Here is a 21,521-nt window from a genome sequence, read left to right as displayed (position 1 = left end):
CTTTTCTTCATGGTCTTCTGGTCTCCAACGTGCAGATGCTAATTGCATAAGCAAGACAAACCAGTCTTCATTCGCAAAGATGTAGAGAACAGCTGAACAGATGTGTTTTTTCCCCCCAGATAGGCTGCTGGCAATAGCTAGCTTGAGCAAATGGAAACATGACAATTAATATGCTGTGGGGCAGTTGTCACTGGGGAGGGGGGGGAAAAAAAAAAAAAAAGATCAACAGGAAAATGTAGCACTTCATTGCTCAAGCTGCAGGATGGTGTCTGCATGCGAAGTCACCTAAGGTCTCAGGCAGCAGTCTATCCAATGCAGGCATATTTTTTTAATTTGGTCCTGCAAACTGGTCAAACAAATAGCTGGAGAAGAAAGGGTGTACAGCTGATGCTCTGAAAGCCAGTTTATGAAGCAGTAAGATTTAAGTAGTAAGGCAAAGAGGTGAGCATAGCAGAAGACAGACTTCAAATCCACGATATAGTTCTCATGAATCAAAGCAGGAGTAAGTTCTGAAGTATCCAGAAGGGGGGGGGAAAAAAAAGAAAGGAAAAAAAAAGAAAAAAACTTGGTTTCATACCTTATGGATCTAAGACATATCTGCACAATAACAAAATCCTGTAGGTGGCTCCAAGATAGACATACAGAAGAGCACTGTTACTCCTCAGGAACTTCCCCTACTTACACAGTCATACACTGGATTGTATTCTCCCAAACTTGGAGAAAGCATATGTGGGAGCTGTGCTTCTGCAGCTGAGATATACGCATGTGCAGGAGAAAGAGGAATGGATGTCACATGAAAACACGCCCCAGCAGATTTAGTCTGTCCTACAGTCAGTAAGCAGAAACCTTAGATTAGATAACAACCTTTTGCTTGATACAGAGCTCGTGGCTCAATAAAGCTGTAATCCTTTGCATCTGAGTACTAATGAAGCTGAAGTAAAAATCTTGTAAATTAAAGGCAGTAATACCAAACTCAGAATAGACCAGACCAAAACCAGACACATACAGTGTTTTGTAGACTAAAACAAAACTAGAAATATACAATACATTTTAGACAGGAAACCTAAATTCAGAATTGTACTTAGTTTCTTTGTAAAATTCATTCTAAGTTTCTTCAACTGATGAGGTAAATTAAAATAAATAAAAATCAACACAAAAACAAGCCACAACTGGCTAAGTATAGGTAGTTAAGAAGAGTTCTATGATTCTGAGTGAGGCAAGTAGATTCATGTGACTACTGAAGCGTCTGGAATTTTAACTATAAAACAGTACTCTTATTTTCTGCAATATAATAATTATTTATGCTTTTGAAACAATGTCATGCAACAGCAGATGCTGCCATGTGTAAAAAGCTCTTCCTTCAAATAGTAATGTAAGAGAAAAACGAGCAACAGCTGCCTTCTTTAAAAGGAAAGAATCTAGCTTTAGTTTACAGGCAAGCTACTTAAACATCCACAGATTTTGGGCAGAAGTCAATATCCTGTTCTAAATATGAAATGCGGTTGCCCTTGACCCAGCTCTGCTCACGTGTTGACGAACTGTCAGAAGCAACACATGCACTTGCAGAATTCAAGGGCCCAAAACACACTCCAAAGCAAGCCTCTTTTTTCAAGGACAACTGATGACAAGGACTTCGATTTTCACAGATATGTCCAGGTAACAAGTATTTCTGACTAGTTACCTCTGTTTTCTCATTACATAATTACTGCATATAATCACAACTTATAATTCACTGGTCAGACTAAACAGATGCCCACAAAATAATATGCCAGTGCTTGAAGTGCTTATGCTCCCTCTTTGGCCAGTTCCCAAAACAAAAGTGCTCTGAGACTACCCACTCACGAATGCTCATCTACAGCAGTGAGCATGTACCACAGCAGCGAGCATGTACCACAGCAGCCCCTACCTTGAAAACATAAACGAACATAAGTAATTGCTCCAAGTATTTACAGAAAATGGATTCGGGAGTCACAACCACCACCAGTGCTCACCAGCTGCTCCTGCTCAAACGCACCAACTCAGCAGCACTGATGCAGCTGTAGGGAACATTTCAGGGGAGAGGAACACCCCGGCTTTCCGCCCCTATCGCATTACGCCCCTCGGCACGGCCGCGCTGCGGCGCGGAGCGGAGCGTCGCTCGGCTCCGCCCGAAGCTCCGCGCCCGCCGACGCCGCCCGCCGCGGCGCGCCCGGCCCCCCTGCCGGCCGCAGGGCGCCCCTCTCCCCCCGCGGCCAGGAGCTCCCCGCCCGCCGACCCCTCCGCGTTTCGGAGGCCATCGGCCGCTCGGCGCGGCCCGGGACCGGGCCCGGCAGCGCGGCTCCGCGGGCCGCAGCCCCCCGCCGAGGCCCTCCCCGCCCCCCGCCTCACCGATGAGGACGCGCAGGTGCTTGAGGCGGGTGAGCGGGTCCTTGCGGGTGTCCAGAACCTTCTGCGTGGATTTCCGCACGTCCCCGTGCGGCTTCTTGGAGAACATTCCGCCGGGCCCGGCCCCGGCGCCGCGCTCCAGAGGCGGGCAGCGGCCTCCGGATCCGCCCGCACCGGGGCCCCTACATAGCCCACGGCGGTAGCGCTGCCTCCGACTCCGATACGGCGGGGGCGGAGGGGCGCGGAGTAGACTCCCCGAGGGCCGGGCCTGTGCTCCCCCTTCCTCCTTCCCCCGCTCGCTCTTCTCCTCCCGCTGCTTCACGACAGCCGTCAGGTGCGACCCCAGGCGTCCCTATGGCAACCGCGCTGCGACGTCACATCCCGCGCTTCGAAGCGCACCTCGTAGGCGGGGGGGGGGCGGGGCAGAGCCAGTCCCGGGCCCCGGCCCCGGCCCCGGCCCCGGCCCCAAGCTGCAAAGTCGCCTCTCGCCAGTGTTTTGAGGCGGTGCGTAGCGGGAGGCGGCGCAGCAGGGAACAGAGCAGGAAAACAGGGGGCTCGCTGCAGCATCTTCTGCTGCATTCAGCAACAGTAACCGCTGCAGGAAACTGTATTCCAGCTATTTCAAAGTAAAATATAAAGTCCATATTAATATATAAAAATATAAATCCATATTAATAAGACAGAGCGGGTACTACCGGTTATAGAGAGACACTGAAATGTAGTGAGGTTAAGGTGAATCACCAAGGCCAGCAGGAAATAACGAAATCAAACCCAGGCCCACTACCATATTCACCAAGGCTGTGATGCCAAACTCTCTCTTAACCAAGCTTCAGTTGGGCAACTGGAGATGATCTGGGTCTCACGGTTCCTCTTCCCACACCAGCCCTTACAATCCTGCAACTCCCATGCGGAGCTGCTTCTGCCTCTGGCTGCTCCCCACGTTGGCAGCAGTGCTGACGCAGAGGCCGAGCGGCCAAGCATGGCAGGATCCAGCCTGGTGGCGCCGCAGCCATGCCGCGCTCCTCGGTGCAGTCATGCCCGAGCTCATCTGCAATGATGTGAGAAACAGGCTCGAGCGAACAAATTTGTGAGCTCCACGTGCAGCCTCCCCAGTGAGGCTTGCACCAACAGTCAGGGAACTCTACAGGATGCCATATACGCTCTGTTGCTAAGGGCTGAATTAGTAATACTGAAAAGCACAAATTTTCTCCTAAAATCCTGACACTGGCTTGTAATCATAAAATTTATGAAATAAAGAATTCCTGGATTTTTCAATTGACTTCTGCTACTGGATCATTTAAGGCTCATGATGTTTCTTCACCTGGATTTTTTTTAATAGTCAGGCTGTGGTGCTTGTTCTTGTATCAAGGAAATCAAGTTCCTTCTGTCTGATTCCAAAGGCTGCAGTTTTAATATAGTTTTAAATATATATTTAACTATTTGAGATTTGTTATAAAATCATAAGTGTTGTCAATAGTTTGAATGATGTACCAGCTACATAAATAGAAAAACCTGAGTATTTAAATGTATGACAATGGTTAGTATTATAAGCATTAGGGCAACGGGGTTTAGTCAGCAGTACATCAGTGAGGGAGTCAGTGTCATCTGGCTACCTGTGGTCTGTCACAAATCATTACACAGTTCTGTCATTATAAGGTATAAAGATAAGTAATGTTATGTTATAGCTAGCGTTACAATAATTCATTTTACGATAGCACAACACATTTTGTAAAATTTGACAGCTGTAACTATTCTCACATTGATTTTTAAGTGCTTTGTTTTCTAAATTTCATGAGTTCTAAGAACAATTTTTGTATTTTGACAACTTTTAAAAAATTTTGGGGGAAACTTTGGTTGCTTTTTAAATGATTTTTAGGTCTTTAACTCAACGCAGAGCTTAAAAGAAGCTAATTATATACAATAAAATGTCACCAAAATATTAAATGAAAGGAGGGAGTGGTGTTAACTGAGTTAAAACAACTTCCAGAGAGGAACCTCCTCGTTCAAAGCATACCTGGTGGGAAGGGCATGTTCTGTACACAGTTAAAAGACCATAATCTTGCAAAGGCTTGACTTTGAAGCATGTGACTTCAATGACATTGATTATGCATGGCAGACAAGGTTAGAAAATGTCAGGATTAGTTAGGGAAGGGTTAGGTTCTGCTACATTCCAGGTGCCTATTACTGCACCCAAATCTTTCATGTCCATTTTAAAGAAAGAACTTTACAAATACTTTTGTGCAGCCATGAGGGGACCTCCATAGGTGAGTTCAACTGAAGTTTTTAAGAAATAGTGTAGAAAACCAAGTGTTGCAGAACTGTATTCCCCTTAACTCTCTACAGATCCCCAGTGGACAGTCAAGGTAGTGATGGCAACTGGGTCACATTCATACCATCAATTACCTTTTCACGAGTCATCTAACATTTAGATTTCCAAAAAAAGGTCAGCTATCATCAAGTACTTCAAAAAACAAAAAGTATTTTTCGAAAAAGAAAGCAAAAACACTTAAGTTCTAACTTGGTCCAGCAGTCCACATTTCTGGAAAGAAAGACTGTATTTTGGATTCTTCAATCAATCCACTCGAGCAATTCAAGTTTCGGGTAACCCTGCTTTACTAATATTTATACCACATGATAAAAAGTGAGTTAAAATTATTCAGAATTTCACCAAGTACATCCCTTTTATTGAGGATGAGCTCTTAAATATGATCTCTCAGACGTTCATACTTACATCATACCAAAGAGTTGTTTGTCCGCAGGATCCTTCAAGAAGAAAACAATAAACTTACAAGAAGAAAAAAAGAGCATTCCACTGCTTTCTCATCTCTTTTTATTTAGCTTACACCTATCCCTTTGAGGCTTTTGTCAAAATACTCCTTTTTCTATTTTTTTATACTGCCTTCCACAGCTTCCTTCCTATGTGAGTTGATTTTCTTTTTTTTGGGGGGGGGGCGTGTTCTCGCTAAATAGCACCCTGTGCTTCAGGTTCGTGTATTGTAATCCTGTGAGCATATAGCTTTGCCTGTGTTATAGTGCTACTGTTTATGAACCATCCTGAGTAATAAATTTTCAGCTAACTTAATTGGCAACTGTTTAATTAGAGATAAAGACCCCAAAGCTATATAATTAAGGCTTGAATAGTCAAAACTATATCTGTGTAGAGTTCAGTACTGTAATGCAACATATTGATACTGGAGATGCTGGCCACTTTGACCTAAGCAGTCAGTCAAAAATCAGGATTGTGTAAGATGTTTCCAGTATGAGAATAATGGTACTGCTAACTATTCCTTCTACAGAATCCTGTTCACTTGCAAAAAAAGCACAAATTTCCATTTCCATTTGCACAACCCTGTGTCTTGTAGATGAACTTGACTTTTGTATGTTTCTGTAATTGAGGGAGGGAATGAGCTTTTCATGAGCTAATGTTCCCCTGAGCACCCAATTCTTGCTTTATTGCTTTGTTTGTTAACCAGTGTATCAGCATTAACACTTTTGTGTCAAGGTTTGGTATGAAGTCAGAATACTGCAGTCTTTCCAACCACCAAAAATCTCAAGCTTGAATGAATTTTTCCAAGAGCTGCAGATTTCCAGAAGCCAGATTTCCTCTGAATTTGTATTCTAGCCACTGAATAATGAGTCACTACTTTCCACCTCCATAAACCTTCTTCTGCATAGTCCTCCCTTAGCTATTTGAGATGGGCAAGACACCTGACTGCACCTGTGCCTTAGCTACAAGTAAGAGCTAAAAGTCAGTGAAGTTCTGGTCATGTTTCCCTCTGTGGGACATTAACAGGGGTCTCTCCCTGAATATTGTTTCACAAAACACTCAGAAACTTGGTATCCTTGACACTTCTGCTCCCACATCAAATTTGGCCTAAATTAGCTAATGGCTTCACAAGTAGCAGGGGGAGAGACCAACTGAAAGAAAAGCTATTACCTAAGCTTTGCTTTCTTAGTATGCTGAGCCTATGTCAACCATGCTCAAAGTAACACGAGGGATTTTGGTCCATCACAACCAGAAATTGTCATACATGCGAAGGCTATTTTTAACAGACATAACCATTACTAATTCCTGCCCAGTGGTGCCAGAGAACTTAGACTTTGGCTATGCTAAGTCACCTTCACTGCATAATGTTTGTTTTCCTATATAAGCGCTAGCACCCATATCTGATATGAAAAAGGTTTTGAAATATTAATATACTGATACAGTGGCAGTTACAACTGCTTTTTTTTTCCAACTGAAAATGCTCCATCATGCTCTCTCAACCGAGATGCTTTCTTTTTCTTTCCCAGCTTACGCAATAGTTTTTCAATACCGACAAACTTGCAAATGAGCTTCTAGAAAAGCCCTCCAGAAACTTTGCATGTCTGCCAGCCCCTGGGAGAGGACCAGTTACGTACATTTTATTTCCTTTCCATCAGTGGGAATATTTTGCCTCCCTCTCTCCCGCTACCTCACTGGCAAGAGTAAAAGGGGGCTTTTAGAAATAACTCATATCTCTTTGGGTTTATTTTGATTAGTAGTTCTAAGCTTACTTTAGACCATTTGCAACATATAGCAGAATATCTTGCCTAGATAATACATGAGATGAGGGAAGAACACGATCCAATAGCCTTCCAACACAGCTAGTTGCTTGCACACAGTGCTGCTGACCTTGTCCTGCTGGGAAAATAGTTTTTTCCTTCTTCTTGTGACTCATCTCCTAATATTGCACTTTGAGCGTGAAGAATCATATTTAATTTACTAGAGCGTCCAGTGTATCATTTCTTTGTGATAATGGTTAAAAATTATTCAAAATGGCCCTATTCAGTTTTCAAGAGTTCACAAACAACCCTGTACTACCACTTCTTTCTTAACCCAAACTATAGGTGAGGCCCAAGGACTGCCTAAAACCTCATGTATAACTTCCAGATAAATTTCTCTCTGAGGCTTCTTATCATTAATGAGATATACTGTGTCCTGCTGCCTTTGCCTTGTCCCCACTGCCCTTGTGATGCCCAGTGCAAGATAAACTATGTCTTTGCACTGGGAGAACAACTCCTAACCAGAATATATTTCAAACCCGTTAAAATATATTGCACTATACTGGAACAAAACCAACAGAAACTCTTTTGTCTCTGATCCTCCTTGAGGGTTTCATTTATACTGTGTTTTACTGACTCACATTCTGCATCTCTGGCTTCTTTCTATACAATCTTTTCCTTGTCAGAAACATTCAGCAAATTAAAAGGGATCTTTTCCATTTTCAAATTAGGACTTTCTTGAAACCTGGTCTCAAACAGGTTTCAACCATTCCCACCTTTCTTCTGAAGTATAGCTATTACGGCTTCAGTCCCTGAGGGGTAGAAAAAATTCAAAACTGATACCTACATCTTTTTCTTTTTTTTCACCAGACCACATCTCTAATAAGGATTTGTAAAGCACTTAGAAATGTGTAGGATTCTTCATTATGCAGTTACTCGCTACAATGAAAGCTGGTAATCAGTCTGATAATCAGAAAGATAATAACAGCTTTCTAGATTCTGGAGTGATATGTATTTCCAGTCACTATCTCCATTCAACAAATTAGGTGTAAAATTACAGAGTCTCTGCTTCCTAGTTTTTTTGGAACATGTCTGGTGTAATAGCTACCATGTTGTGCCAGGTTCCACTTTTCTGTGTGTTTCACAGATGCTGTTCAATAGCCAGATTCCTATTATTGGTTTAAATGCCCAGATTAAGTGCTGTGAAGCTGATGCATTTCCAAGCTGCTCTTCTTCATGTGTGTGAGCTCCCATCTTCAATCATCCCCATCTCTCCCAAACTGGGAAAGGAGATTTCACCATCTGTCATGGTCTGTGCTGGCCAACAGGTTATTTATAACCATTCTTTTTGTGTCCAAATTTTTTCCAATACCAGCTTTTAACAGAATTGCTACTCTCGAATTTTGCATTACTGCCAACTGTCCCTGCTGATGGACTATCTTTCTAGTTGTTCAAAAATATCGCATACCAGATACTTATCCCATTTCACCACACACTTTAAACATAGAGCTGACAAGTATCATGAAGATTTTGTTCTCACTGGCTATTTTACTCTGGTGAAGGGGAAAACTCATGGTACACAGAAATTTCATCACTTTGCAGACTTTCAGTGCTTCCTTTCACTGATCTTGACATGCTTTTACACCTATAGATTGGTCCTCTGGCAGCTATGACATCCTTTCTAGTATCTTCTCACAGCAAGAATAGAAGTCTTTGCAAGTCTTCTAACAAGCCAGCTAGTTTTTTCTTTTCTCCTTTCCTTCTAGCACAGAGCTGGGCCCTAGACAGCTAAGTAAGATAGCTGCTGCCACTTTGTATATTAAGGGCTCGTAGGTGATCTGGTTAAGTCACTTTATTTCTGGGAACAAGTTGTACTGTGCCATCAGCACTGGACCACTGTATATAGCTGCTGGAGATATCCCATTCTCTTAATTTTTTTTTTCAGTAATTCATTTGCACTGTGAGGTTAACATCAACCAGTACAGCTTTTCCTTTCACCCCCCTGCCCCAAAGACTATAAATATTTGTATTGCTATAGCTTAGCAATTTCTTTCCTGCCCCCACAGACACAAATAGAATAAAAGAAACACATAAAAATCTTATCTTACTAAAATGCTTTTTCTGGCTCAATTCTCCATTTTGGTTGCTGATTTCCACTGTGGCATGGGAACTTTAATTTCCTTCTGGGGCTTATTTTTAGCTCCCTCAGACCTAGTTCCAGCTCTTCAGTTAGGAAGTTACTAACAGGCCAAAGGTTTCCTGATTTCCTGCCATTTCTTTCTCTGCCTCTGTTTCCAGTCAGTTCTTCTGGTCCATCCAGAGCATTTGATTTCTAGCCTTTTTATCTTGCCAAGTCCAGAACAGGAATTTTGAATTTAGGTCTTTCAGACATACTTTATTTCTGGTTTCTCTTTGTCAGTTCCTCAATTCCCTATGGATCTCTTAAGTGAAACTTCAGATCCACCTTGTGAAATACACCAGTTTACTCTGGGGAGATCTCCAGCTCCTGTTTCAGGCCTTCTCTTCATTGCTTTTAGCCATTTCTGACACCACTGCTAACACTTCCCCCATGGTAGTTCAAAGCAACAGCAGCTTGCTATGCATTTCCTTGGTAACCACCTCTAATTTTTAGAACTATATGAAGCAGCACGTGGTCAGATTTTGCAGTCCCACAAGATGTTTCTAGACAAGGAAAACCTGGGCAAAAACTCAGTTGTTTTTGCTTTCTAAATAACCAAACCATTAGAAAAAAAAGAAATACCCAGTTTCCCTGCAGACCAGAAGTCATAACTGGCAGCTCCTTAAACACAGCTCTGGCTCCTTTGCGCAGGCGCGCAGCTAACGACGCAGCCAGCGTGGTCCGGCCCGGCCCGGCCCGGCCCCTCTGGCGGCCGCGCTGTCCCCTGGCCGCGGCGCGGAGCATGCGCGGCTGCCCTGCAGAGGCGCAGCCCGCCGTGCCCCGGCCATTTTGCAGCAGCAGGACGAGGCCCCGGGTGGGGTGGAAGGGAAAGGCTTGACGAGGCCCTTAAGGCGGGAAAAGCGCTTCAGGGAAGTGGAGGCATGGGACAGGAATGTGCATCTTCAGCAATTACAGGTGCCTAGTATTGCAGATCTAAGAAAATATCAATTTCTGTGTACACTGGGTGCTTTTAAAAGTCACAGGTGTTTCATACAATATAGAAGTCACAAAACATCACTGGGACAGATTGTGCTACTTAAACCTGGTCCAAACTTAAAAACTCAGCCAGTGCTATACAAACTACCTCAAAGCTTTGTTCAGAGGCATTGCCACGCTTGCCTGCAGGCCCATCACCACGTTCACGACTTCCTGCTGGACTTCCCTGTGCATGTGTATGTCCTCCAGTGAAGCTAAGGAGTTGCTTGTATCAAGGTGACAGCTCGGATGGCTTGCTCCAACAAGTGCCATTACTGTTCAGTACGTCATATGTAGCGCAATTAGTGGCAATTAGCAAACAAACAGAAAAATACTGATACTCAGCTCCATGAAGCCTATCCCAACCCTGCACAAATTGCAGTACATTCTCAAAGCCACTTCTCACATCCACTCTAGCTGGTTGCTGCCTGCTTTATAGGACTAAATTAAGTCTAATTTAATTAGACTTTCATACAATGTGAAAGTTTGGGGGAGGGGGCGGTGCCGGGCCCGGCCCGCAGGCCCCATCCCCATCCCTCTGCCCTCGCTACCAGCTAGGGACATGGGCAGGTGTGAGGTGCCCCCAGCTCAGCCTGCCCACCATAGAGCCTTTCAGTGAAAAGCAGTCCCGAGGGTGCCCCCGGAACGGTAAGGAAGAGCGGAAAAGCTGAGGTCCCGCCGCCTGCTCGCCATCCCCGCACCTCCCCTCAGCACCCCACAGCCATGAGCGGCAGCTTCCTCTTCCCCCCGCGCCGCTCCTGGCGGACTACAACTCCCAAGACGCCTCGCGCACGGGCTAACCGAGCCTGCCGACGCTGCGGCAGAGCCCGCCCCTCCTGGCCGCAGCTCGCCCAATGGGAGGGAGAGGAAGGCGCCGGGCGGGGTAGGTTGTGCCCGCCGCGCCGGGGGGAGGGGCCGGCAGCAGCTGCAGCGGCGGGAAGGGGTGTCCCAGGGCTCGGCGGCGGCGACGATGCCGGTCCATTCCCGGGAGAAGAAGGAGAATAACCACGATGAGATGGAGGTGGACTACGGGGAGAACGAGGGCAGCAGCTCGGAGGAGGAGGAGACCGAGAGCTCGTCCGTGTCCGAGGAGGGGGACAGCTCAGGTAGCGCGGCCGCCCGCGGGGAAGCCCCTCGGCCTGGGGGTGCCGCGGCGGTTCCCGCAGCCGCCGGCGCCCTCCCTGAGGGGAGACGGGGAGATCGGCCTCCCCCTGACTCCGCTCCGGTCCCCGGTGGCGGCGGGCCCACCCGCGCCGTGACCCCGCCCCCGCGCCCCTCCCGCCGCCCCGGCCCCGCGGCTGCTCCTCGGGCCGGCGGCGGCGGGGACGCGGGCGCCGCAGCCCCGCAGCGGGCTGAGCTCGGCGGGCCGCACCGGGGAGGGAGGTGCCGTCGGCTGTGCCCTGCTGGGCTCGGGTGCATGGCCCGCTGCGGGGGGAGGTGCTCGCCCTAAGTCCTCACTTAGTAATGTGTGTATATGCATATACTCGCGCACACAGTCTCTTTCTCTATTTTTTATGAGATACATATATATCTTTCCTTTACACAATATCCTGAGCTTCAGTGAGATTTGGGTTTTCTTCTGCTTGTCTCTTGAGGCCTGTCTTTGGAGGAGGGGGCATTAGAAGTCATGCCAGTGCCGTCTGCCACTTTGGCAAAGCGTTTATGCCTCTGCGCTATTGAAACTCCCTTCTTCTCTTTTCCATGACTTCATCTGGACTATAGGCACAGATTGGTATTAGTATGTGAAATTCAGGCTTTAAGAGGACTACCTTTTCTCCAGTTTTCTCTGTGTTAGAAGAAAATTATTATCTATTCTTGTGTCCCTTATAATTCTAAGGGCTGGATTACAAGATGGCCTGGTGAAGTACTGATTATCAAACATATACACTACTAGTCTGAAATCACATGGGCTCCATAGATAGTGTCCGGTCTGTGCAGGAGCTTTGTCACTAGAAGTGCTTGAAAAACCCTGAGAAACTCTGGTCCTCAGCTATGTTTTTGGTAGTTTAGTCTGCCATGATCCTGTCCCACACTTGTACCTGCACTCTGAGCAGTTGTGTGAGTGCCAGGCTTGGCACTGTGGAAGGAGTTGGAGAACATAAATTAGACTAGTTAGTGGTGCAATCACATTTTTAGCTATTTATGTGTACCAAATTGTTGTACCTGAGTGTGTTAAAATTCTCAGAGTACAGTTAATTCCTTCACTATTTGATGTTACAAGATCTCGGATATCTTGGATGTAAAGTCCTATGGCTCTTATATCCATACTGACTTCAGTTTCTGGGAAAGCCCAGCTTTGGTTCCATGCGGACTCGCAGAAGATGATCATGTCCAGGACTGTGCATGAGCTAACACGGTGCTAGAGCACTGCGAGTGTGGTACAGAGACAGCCGGGTTGGCTCTGCAGAAGTAGAGTGAGGACTCTATCATTGCTGGGGAAGTGTGGCTGCTGTACTGGGAGGGAGTATAGCCAGGCCCTTAGGCCTTGCTCTGAGTCGATGCTCACTCTGGACAGGAGGTGGTCTTCCAGTAGAGGCCTTGGTTAATCTGCTAATCTAGGTAATCTGTCCACAGTTTATATAGAGCTTTATGTTTTTTGGTTTTGCTTTTTTTTCTTCTTCTACCCCATTCCTTATTCCTTCCCCCCTCCCCCCGCAAATCCTTTGAGCTGGAAAATACTGCTGGTTGAACTCCATTTTACAACTTAGGCTCCTGGTCTACGGCTGTCCACACAAATCAAATTGCGGGCTGCTATGGTCCTGCCTCTCCTCCCTACTCACCCTTCCTGGTATATCATACCTTCCTGTTCCCTTTCTTGCCCTGTCTCCAGTGCTTCTTGGGCCTTTGCATGCTAAGCTGTCTGAAAACCCATGTGAAAAAAAGGAATATTTTTCTCCCAATGTATTATGTGAAAATGACTCAGTGAACCAGTGTGTTACTGTGGGAGGCACTAGGGACTATGTAAACCAACAGTTGGATTGACTTCTGCTGTAAGGGTATGTAAATACCTCTTACTCGAGTTAGTCTGACATCTATGTGTTTTTGTGAATTTGGGACTAATGACTTGCATGGGTTTAGGCAAGAGGTCTCCTGGAGCAGGGATTTCTTAAATTCTGGGCTGTTCCCTTTTCGGAAGGGATATCTTGCTTACCTTTTTTAGTGTGAGAGCATGCAGGAAATCTCTTCAAGCAGTGAACTGTGGACCACATCCAGGTGTGGGCTTACAAAGATAGGCAAAATTATTATAAACACAACAATTTTATTGGTATCTATATTGGCAAATAATTTGGCAAAACAAGAACAGATAAGTAGTTCAAAGTGGATAGTTCTGAGGCCCCTACATCTTCAAAGTAGTTAGGGTTTAATTTCAGATTATGTAGCCAGGTACTCTGAACGGAACATGTTTCTTTGGAAGCTGCCTCAAGGACAGGTCATTGTTTCAAGTCCTTTTGTTCTCCATAGATGTTTGAGCACATTTGACAAGTACCTGCAATGAAGCTTTAGGGTCAATTTGATAGGGGAAGAAATTTGGTTTGTGTTTACCAAAAGTGCTGCAAAATAACCCAGTGCATGCAAAGCTGGGCAGGTCATGGGGCAGTCTTCAAAACTGCCATAGCTCTGTACTGAAACATGAGTGTGGGCACAGTATTTGTAAACAACTGGGCCCGATTAGTTGCTCCTTACCTCCTTTCTGTCAAAATGATCCAGTTTAAAAACAAGACCAAAAAAAAGTGCTTAAACTGTCTTGGGTTGCGTTGATAAAACTCATGCAACATCCACGTGTGCTGGTGGATGTGCTGGAAGATAGGCAAGCTTGAGTGAGGGTATCAGGACAAGCAGCTGGAGGTGAGGTAATCATATCTTAAACTGGAAAAGCACACCTGCTCATGTCCTTGTTTGCACAACAGCCTGCTCTGTTCCTTTCAGATGTGACTTAATAAAAAATTGATACTTACTTTCATATCAGAAACATTCATGGGACAAAAAGGCAATACTATATTCTGGATGAGAAGCTCACAGAGACAGCTCTTCCCTCCTGAATGCAACTATTTTTCAAGAAGTATCACTATACATAATAGAGTGAAGTTTAAGTCTCTCAGGGGAAATAACATAGAGTGTAAAGGGGGAATACAAGCTTAAAATGTTTATTAGGCAGTAAGTGGGGTGGGATGCAGAGTGGTAAAGGGCTCCTCGATGAGGTCCAAGAGCTGTGCTGCAATGATAATCCCTACTAGGCAGCCCATCTTAGACTTTCAGTTTGTATTGTAGTTAGAAGTTGTCTGGGAGTGCCCATTTTTAGATTAGTCAAAATAAGAGATGAAGAATGTCTTTCCCTGTGTGAGAAAGGGAGCTTGGTATGGGAGAAGTAAACTTAACTCTTTCTCTTCTCCAACTCCCTGGCTCTAATGAAGAGAGAATTGGTTTCTGAGTTTCAACCACTGACTTTGAGGTTGATTCCTTTTCAAAAACTTGGCGTTGCTCAGTTTTTTGTAGTTCTGCAAATTAATATTCCTAAAGGCAAATTTTGAAGTTTGCATGTCCACAGTGACACTTTGGCTGATTTTTACTGAAAGCAAATAATTATGCTGTCTTGTCATTGTCTAGGTTTCTTCTGGGATTGGAGGGAGGAAGGATGAACTTTGTTTTAAATCAATATAATCTGTGAATGGTTCTTTAAAACAAAACAAGAAACCTTCCATATAACTTCTGCTACATTCCACAGAGAAATGCTTTCAGGGAAAAACTTAAATAGTAATGACTACAGGAAATTACACGCTTGTCTCAATGTCTTGACAAACATGAACTTACCCCATGGAAGCATATCTCCTCTGCAGATGTAAAAAGATAAGCACAGTAAGAAATATGCCTTCATTAAAATCAATAAGAAAAAAAATAAAAGATTTAAGAGCTTTTTTTTTGTTAAATCTGTCATTTGGTTTATTTACATTTAACTTTTTTTTTCAGTAGATGCCTGAGAACAAAAGATGCATCCAGAAAATTAGCATAACTTGCCCTTGAGAACTGGTGCTATTTCTATCCTATTCCTTTTCATAATATGTATTAAATATATTGATTTTATAGACCAGGGTATGGAATAACCTTTTAGGTATGAATAAAACCACAAGTTATGCTGACCATCCCAGATGAGGGTTTGGACACTTTGTGGAACGCTTCTATGTAGGCCACAGCTTACAGAAAAGCTATTTTAGGTGCTGTTACATTTTAAGTACCATTTCTTTCTTTCTTGCCTTCAAACCAGCCCGCCCTAGTTACTCTGATTTGGACTATTTGGATATAATAGGAAAAGAATTACTGTGGGTTTTTTTTTTTGGGGGGGGGGGCAGAAGTTAGTAAAAATTGCCTCAAATACTTTGTGCAGTGTGAAACTTTATGGGAACTCTGAAATGTTAAGGCAGTCTGAGCCTAATAGCTAGTGTTTTAATATAAAGTGAGGAATACTTCATCTCTAGTGATGCAAATATTCTAAGATCAAATCTCATGGCTTTCAGTTGAACCTCTCACTTTTTCAGGACTGTGTATTTTCCAATTTGTACATTGTTTAAGGCTTTGTGGAAGAAGTAGTGGGGAATGGTCTATTAAAGATATTTTGGGTCTCTGAAAATCTTTAATTCTGTGAATCTCATTGGAACTGGTTAATAGGCAGAATAAAGGTGAAACAATTAAAGGTCGATTTAGCCTGTGAATTGCCGTTCAGCATCCCTTACAGGTAGAATGTAGCCTTCCAGGTAGAAAGTCAAACACTTTTTGAGTGTAAACAGAGCTGAGAGGAAACGAGAGCTATGTTTTATTTCAGTATCTACAAGAGCAGGCCGAGCTCTCAGATACAATTACATTATCATTTTCTAACAGCAGAAGATGATAAGAGATGATGCAGTCCGTTCCCCCCTCACAGGGGTGTTGCATTGATCTGCAGAAGGTGTTAAAGTTCTAATCTGTTTTCTTTGATTTGGAGTCCCTAGACATACACAAACAATAAAATCCATGTTCATTTAAGACAAAACTTGTGAATGAATTACTTACTGAAACATATTTAGAACCTTAAGCGTAGCTGGAAACATATGGGATGTATTAGAGCTTGAGAATAAAGTGGGACAACTGTCTAGGTCCCAGTGCTCGTTGCTGTCCGGCCTCATGAGAAGGTTCCTTCAAATTTTAGAGAAGCTTTATTTTTATAGCATGTAAATGATCTAGACAACTTACAAAGTTGTATGACTGCCACATTCCTTAAATTTGGCCAAGTTGAAAGTTGCCCAATCGATTTTGGCTTCAGTATTGCCTTGGACAGCCAAATAAAATTTTAATCTTTAATTGGATTTTCAGTCTTATTCTGGGGCTTCAGTGTGTTTTTGAAGACTATTTTTAAAATACTGTCTTTTAACAGCCTGATATTTTCCTTCCCCTGCCCATCCCAGTGCACTAAGCATTAAACTTACTTTTTTGAAGTTTTGTCTTTAAATTTGCTCTCTCTATTTTCAAATGCTTCAGACTATACCATATTTTGAAACTTTGTAAAGGCTGTCTTTATCTTTTGTTTCTACTGACTGTACTGTGATGAACTGCAAGAGGTCTTTGACTTGGACTTCTAGGTACTATAGCAATACAGATAAATACTGCTCCACTGCCTGTTAGGCTTCATATCCAGGCAGAGAGGTCTAATGTGTTTCTTTTCCTCTTAACAGCTTGTGATAATTTCACTAAAAAGGTGTTTGTAGAAAACTTCATGCATCAAGAAGTTTGAGTGGAAGATCTGAGTTAATCAGATCCTCCAAGGCAGGGAGTTGATATGCAGGCCCTTAAGCTATTCCTTTCAAAACACTTTTGCAAATTGCCATACCGTTTTGCAAAACAATAAGGATGAAGACTTGAAAGCTGCTTTTTGTAGTTGGTATAAGAGCAGCGTAAAGCTGTTAAACTCAGCTCAGAAGCAGCAGAGGAGCTCTGGAGGAGCTCAGAATTGTTTATGATCTAGAAGAGTGAATCCAGACCATCTCTACTTGGTTCCAGATCTCCTTCTCTTTCTGTCAGGATCTGCAATTTTTCTTGGCAGAGTAACTGCTTAGTTGGTTGAGGCTACCTGAGGACAGTCCTTCCTCTCACAAGTGGCCTATTTGCATCAGGTCAGCCCCAGCTCCTTCCTGCTTGCGTGACTATGCAGTGTAACTAACTGGTTTGATAAAGTCGGCCAAGAATACATGAGACTCCTCCTGAGAGATAGAAGATTGCCTAGGAAGGAGTTCTGGCTTGAGCGTGTGGCCTGTTGCCATCAGCCTCACTGCAGCCATGAGAATGACATTCATACTGTGTAGAGGCTGATAAAGGATCTAGTGGTATAAGAATGAAATGTTTCGCTGCTGCCTTTGCAGACTGCTCTTATGAGATTCAAGAGTTTAGGGCTCTTTCATATGTATGGTTCTTATAGCTCTTTCTTCTGCATATCTTCTCTTACTAGTAGACGATTAGTTGTACTGTAAGCATAGAGAGCTACATATTTTTTGCTGGAGATCTTGCTGCTATGAAGAAATTTTGGAGCATCTCTATGTTCTGAATATGGCTTAACACAACATCTTTTTTTTTTCCTTGTTTTTACAACATCAAAGGGGCAAAGATTGGTGGATGACGAGTGGGAAAGAGAAGAATTTTGTAGCTTAGTTTTAGTCTTTATTGTCGAGGACTGTGGTTAATGGAGCACTGGGTTCATTGATAGCTTGTAAACTGGCATCTCTTGATGACAAGAACAGAATTTTAGTGTTAAACTTTCATTTTTTTCATGCTTACTGCACTGCAGCAAAAAAGCACACAACTCCTACATTCAGCAGTTCAGTTTTCTCTTCCATTGTATGCTGACTGCTTGTTATATACATCTCTTGAGATATCTTTCCTTTTATCCTTTCAAGGAGTGCTTGGTAAATCTGAGACAGAGGAGCAATGAGATTCACTATGAAGAGCAATGAAGCAAGAAATTCTTTGTTTTGAGGAACTTCCTCCCAACTTTTAACTTACCTAATTCATCATAGAAGGAGGAAAAAAGGCAAATAATGCTTCCTTTGACAAAAGAAAACCAAAGTTAAAGTTTTAATTCAACTTTCTGAAGCACTTGCCTGAAGGTGAATGGGTACTGCCACTTTTTACTACAGTTATGATTTTTCTGTTTCCTAACCTAAGAAAAAGCTGCAGAGGAAATAATTGGTTAGTAACATCAAATGTCTGTGTGGCAAGTGGAAAAAATCTTGGCCAAAGAGTGGAAATTTGTTGGTTTTAAAACATATGCTTTATACTTCTGTTCATTAGTTAAACCTAAAAAAATTCACGTTTAAATTAAAATAAACTCTAGAAGAGTTTGCATTAGTTACTCTTGCTGCACGGTGGCATATAAAATAAAATTTCTGCAAAATTCTAGACTTTGCAGATTTTGTTTTTAAGAACTGTATTATTAAAAATGCAATCATATTAAATGGTCATTAAGATGAAATTCAGGTATTTCAACATGAATATTTCAGCTTCAAAGAACTGTCACAATTGAATGGGATGAAACCTAAGTATTACGTTTTTCTTTTTAATGGATATTAATAGAACAAAACTGTGAATTATATGTGACCAATACAACATTTGAGCTGTGCTTACTTTCCAGGGATTGCTTTTGCTCCTACTAACTAAAGGTACACTTGACTTTTCAATGGCATCTGATAACTTCTCATGCTTAATGCTGCCTTTGTCTCATATGATCTTCGGTGTTTAATTTTTTTGTTTCACATGCTCTTCAGGTGCACTTTGCATTATCAGTCATGAAATTTAACTTAGGCCTTGCAATGACCTTGTCTTCTGTTTTGAGGAAGACAAATTGCTTTTTATGAGGTTTCTTCTAGAATTAGACCTAAGTTTCTTACTTTGCATTTGACAGGGCAAATGATTTGTAATAATCTGCTGTGAGCTAATCTCTTTCTGACATTCCAAAAGCTAAAATTTCATTAGCTAGCTTGATTTTCTTTTTTTTCTTTTGGATAATCTATTTATGGCTAATTCAGGCTTCATTCAAATTCACTAGAAGCAAAATATCCAATTTATTTGGTTATATTGTTCCAAATAAATTGAACTTTTTTTTTTCCTTAGAAATGGATGATGAGGACTGTGAAAGAAGAAGAATGGAGTGTTTAGATGAAATGTCCAATCTTGAAAAGCAATTTACAGACCTTAAAGACCAGTAAGTATTTTAATGTTTTAAGTGCCTCATTTGAGGATCCATTCTGTCAGAATATTGTATGCAAGGTGTAAGGGTTTCTCCTTTCATATTTGTTAATGCTACTATTAGAGAAGAATAAGCATTGGGAGTTCTGAAATGATTTGCTGGCAGTTGCTCCAGAATGCTTTTTCTGCTGTGGGGCTCTGACAGGAACGAATATAACTTTTGTTGTTTTGCTGAAGGAATGATTCTGAAGCCTCGCTGTGAAGGGCTGATGTGGGTCTTTTGCCTCAAAACACTTAGCAAAAAACAAGAAATTGTGTTTTCAGGGGAGGTACATCAAGATCCTTCTCATCCTTTTATATATGCAGGACATGTCTAAACAGACCCAAGAATTGCCTTTGATAAGTAAGAATTTTTTTTTCAATATATCAACGGTTTTTATAGCTTGTACTACTGAAAGGTCCTCGTAGTTACCACAAACTAGATACCAGTATTGAAAATGATGACTCTGTTGGCTCTCTGTCTGTAGTTTGCCATAAGTATTTGAAGATGAATCTCATTTGAATTAGAATCAGACCTTTGTATGTATTTAAGTTTTTTCAGATATGCCTAGACAAGTGAGATGCATCTGTTCCAATTTAAATTGATAGGAATTTGGCAACTAACTTAATCAGGTACCTGACAAGTGAAACTTTCAGGAGACCTTGTCTATTTGTTTTTGAGGTGGGGGGTGGGTGTTTGGTTTGTTTATTAATTGAAAATTTAGTCTGATATCACCACATTCGAGGTGAGTGTTTGTACTGTGAGATAGTTCTCCCTACAAGAGAACTAGGGCATCCAGCTTGCTTAGCGTAACAGAACACTGCAAGGTCTGTATAATATGGTCTGGAAAGAATTGTCCAACAGGCAATTTATTTGGCTTGCTGCAATGCATGGAGAAAACTGTTTGGCTTGCCATCCTTCTCTGATCTGGCTGAGCATGGAGCAGCCTGGGAAATGGGACCATAACAGCTGAGCCAACTGACGAGTGTTAGAGCCAGTCAATACGAACTGGCTTTTGAGTTCAGGAGAGATTGGGGTGTTTGTAGGGGCAGGAAGAACTGTGATGATGGGAATACTGGAAAAGGAGGAGCATTAGAGTGGGGAAAGAAAGATTATAGGAAGGAGCAGGCATGAATGTGGAGGTAATTATATTGGGAAAGAAGAAAATGATACATAAACAATGAAGTGTTTAGTCATGACTGACAGCAAAGGTGGAAGAAGAGGCAGATGCAACTGTTTTCTTTTCAGCAAAACAGAATTCAAGTGCTATGAGATAAGTAGGGTTTACAGTGGTTGATAACAGTTGTCCATTTCGGGCAAATCACTATTTGAAAGTACTGGATAAGCAGTTCTAGTTCATCAACTGCTGCATGATTCCAAGCGCTTGCAGCTCCTCATCATAACTGCTTGCTCTGATCTAGCTGTAATTCAGTGGTGTGTAATCAGATGTTAGTGACCCACAGTGTCCCTGTGCACAATGCAGTTCTAGCTGCAGATATTTCTGCCGTTTCTCGAAGTTAACCACAGTGTGCATGGGATGCCCTTCACGGATTATGAGGGCAGCAAATTGTATTTTAATCAATTGCAAGTTATGTCAGTTGACTGCAGTATCCTATTCGAACAGCCTGCAGGTTGAGGAGGGAGGTGATTGCTGTTTGACTATTGCTGGGTTGGGTACGTATGTTTGAACTATTGAGTTGTTGTCAAAATAAAACAATGAGCAGGTGGGTGGCAGGTGAGCAGGCACTATTTTTCAAGTAGGTCTGCATGCATCAATATGCATGAACTTTTTCCTATACAGTTCATAACTTAGCTATGCACCTTAAGTAAAAAAACCAGCATCCCAGGCCCAAAGAGGTGTGAACCGTATAAATGGTAAAGATCTGCTGTGTTCTTGAGCGTATACCAACTGTGTTATATGTGTTACCTTAATGGTACAACTTTTGGTAGTAGGGTGCATGGTAAAAATGAATACAGGAAGATCTGATTATATTGATGATTCTGCCATACAATATTTTGCTTAAGTTATCAGTTGTAAAGAATGGAGCTTTATTGTGATTGAAATGCTTGTAATAGATGCTGAATTAAATTCTTCAAAATTCAAGCAAATTTCTTAACATCACCTATCAGTAAATATCAGCTTTCATAGAAAGAATGAATATCAGGTAAAATGCAGATGTTTAATGTCTTCATTTCTGTTTGGTAAGAATAGAAGATGTCAGTTACAAGTTATCC

At 42.7% G+C, this 21,521-nt stretch overlaps 2 protein-coding genes across 11 annotated transcripts in view; one reads left to right on the top strand and one right to left on the bottom strand.

The window, feature by feature from the left end:
• The window catches only part of RALGAPA1 (Ral GTPase activating protein catalytic subunit alpha 1), a 134,356-nt gene extending 131,605 nt beyond the window's left edge, over window positions 1-2,751 (bottom strand). For 3 of the 9 annotated variants that reach the window (XM_064512350.1, XM_064512352.1, XM_064512349.1), the window contains exon 1: window positions 2,368-2,750. In XM_064512350.1, coding sequence (XP_064368420.1) covers window positions 2,368-2,473 — 106 coding nt within the window. In that variant the 5' untranslated portion in view covers window positions 2,474-2,750. Of the gene's footprint in view, window positions 1-2,367 lie in introns of all 9 variants that reach the window. The other 6 variants (XM_064512354.1, XM_064512356.1, XM_064512355.1 and 3 more) reach the window with 3 other exon arrangements.
• An 8,154-nt stretch (window positions 2,752-10,905) lies between these two features.
• Window positions 10,906-21,521, top strand: part of BRMS1L (BRMS1 like transcriptional repressor) — a 63,761-nt gene continuing 53,145 nt past the window's right edge. The window contains exons 1-2 of one of the 2 annotated variants that reach the window (XM_064512348.1): window positions 10,906-11,148; window positions 19,172-19,262. In XM_064512348.1, coding sequence (XP_064368418.1) covers window positions 11,013-11,148; window positions 19,172-19,262 — 227 coding nt within the window. In that variant the 5' untranslated portion in view covers window positions 10,906-11,012. The remainder of the gene's footprint in view (window positions 11,149-19,171; window positions 19,263-21,521) is intronic. The other variant, XM_026120384.2, reaches the window with a different exon arrangement.

This window comes from Dromaius novaehollandiae, chromosome 5 (assembly GCF_036370855.1).
Source record: "Dromaius novaehollandiae isolate bDroNov1 chromosome 5, bDroNov1.hap1, whole genome shotgun sequence".
Taxonomy (NCBI): domain Eukaryota; kingdom Metazoa; phylum Chordata; class Aves; order Casuariiformes; family Dromaiidae; genus Dromaius; species Dromaius novaehollandiae.
Note: the sequence above shows the minus strand (reverse complement) of the source record. Positions and strands in the feature narration are given on the sequence as shown.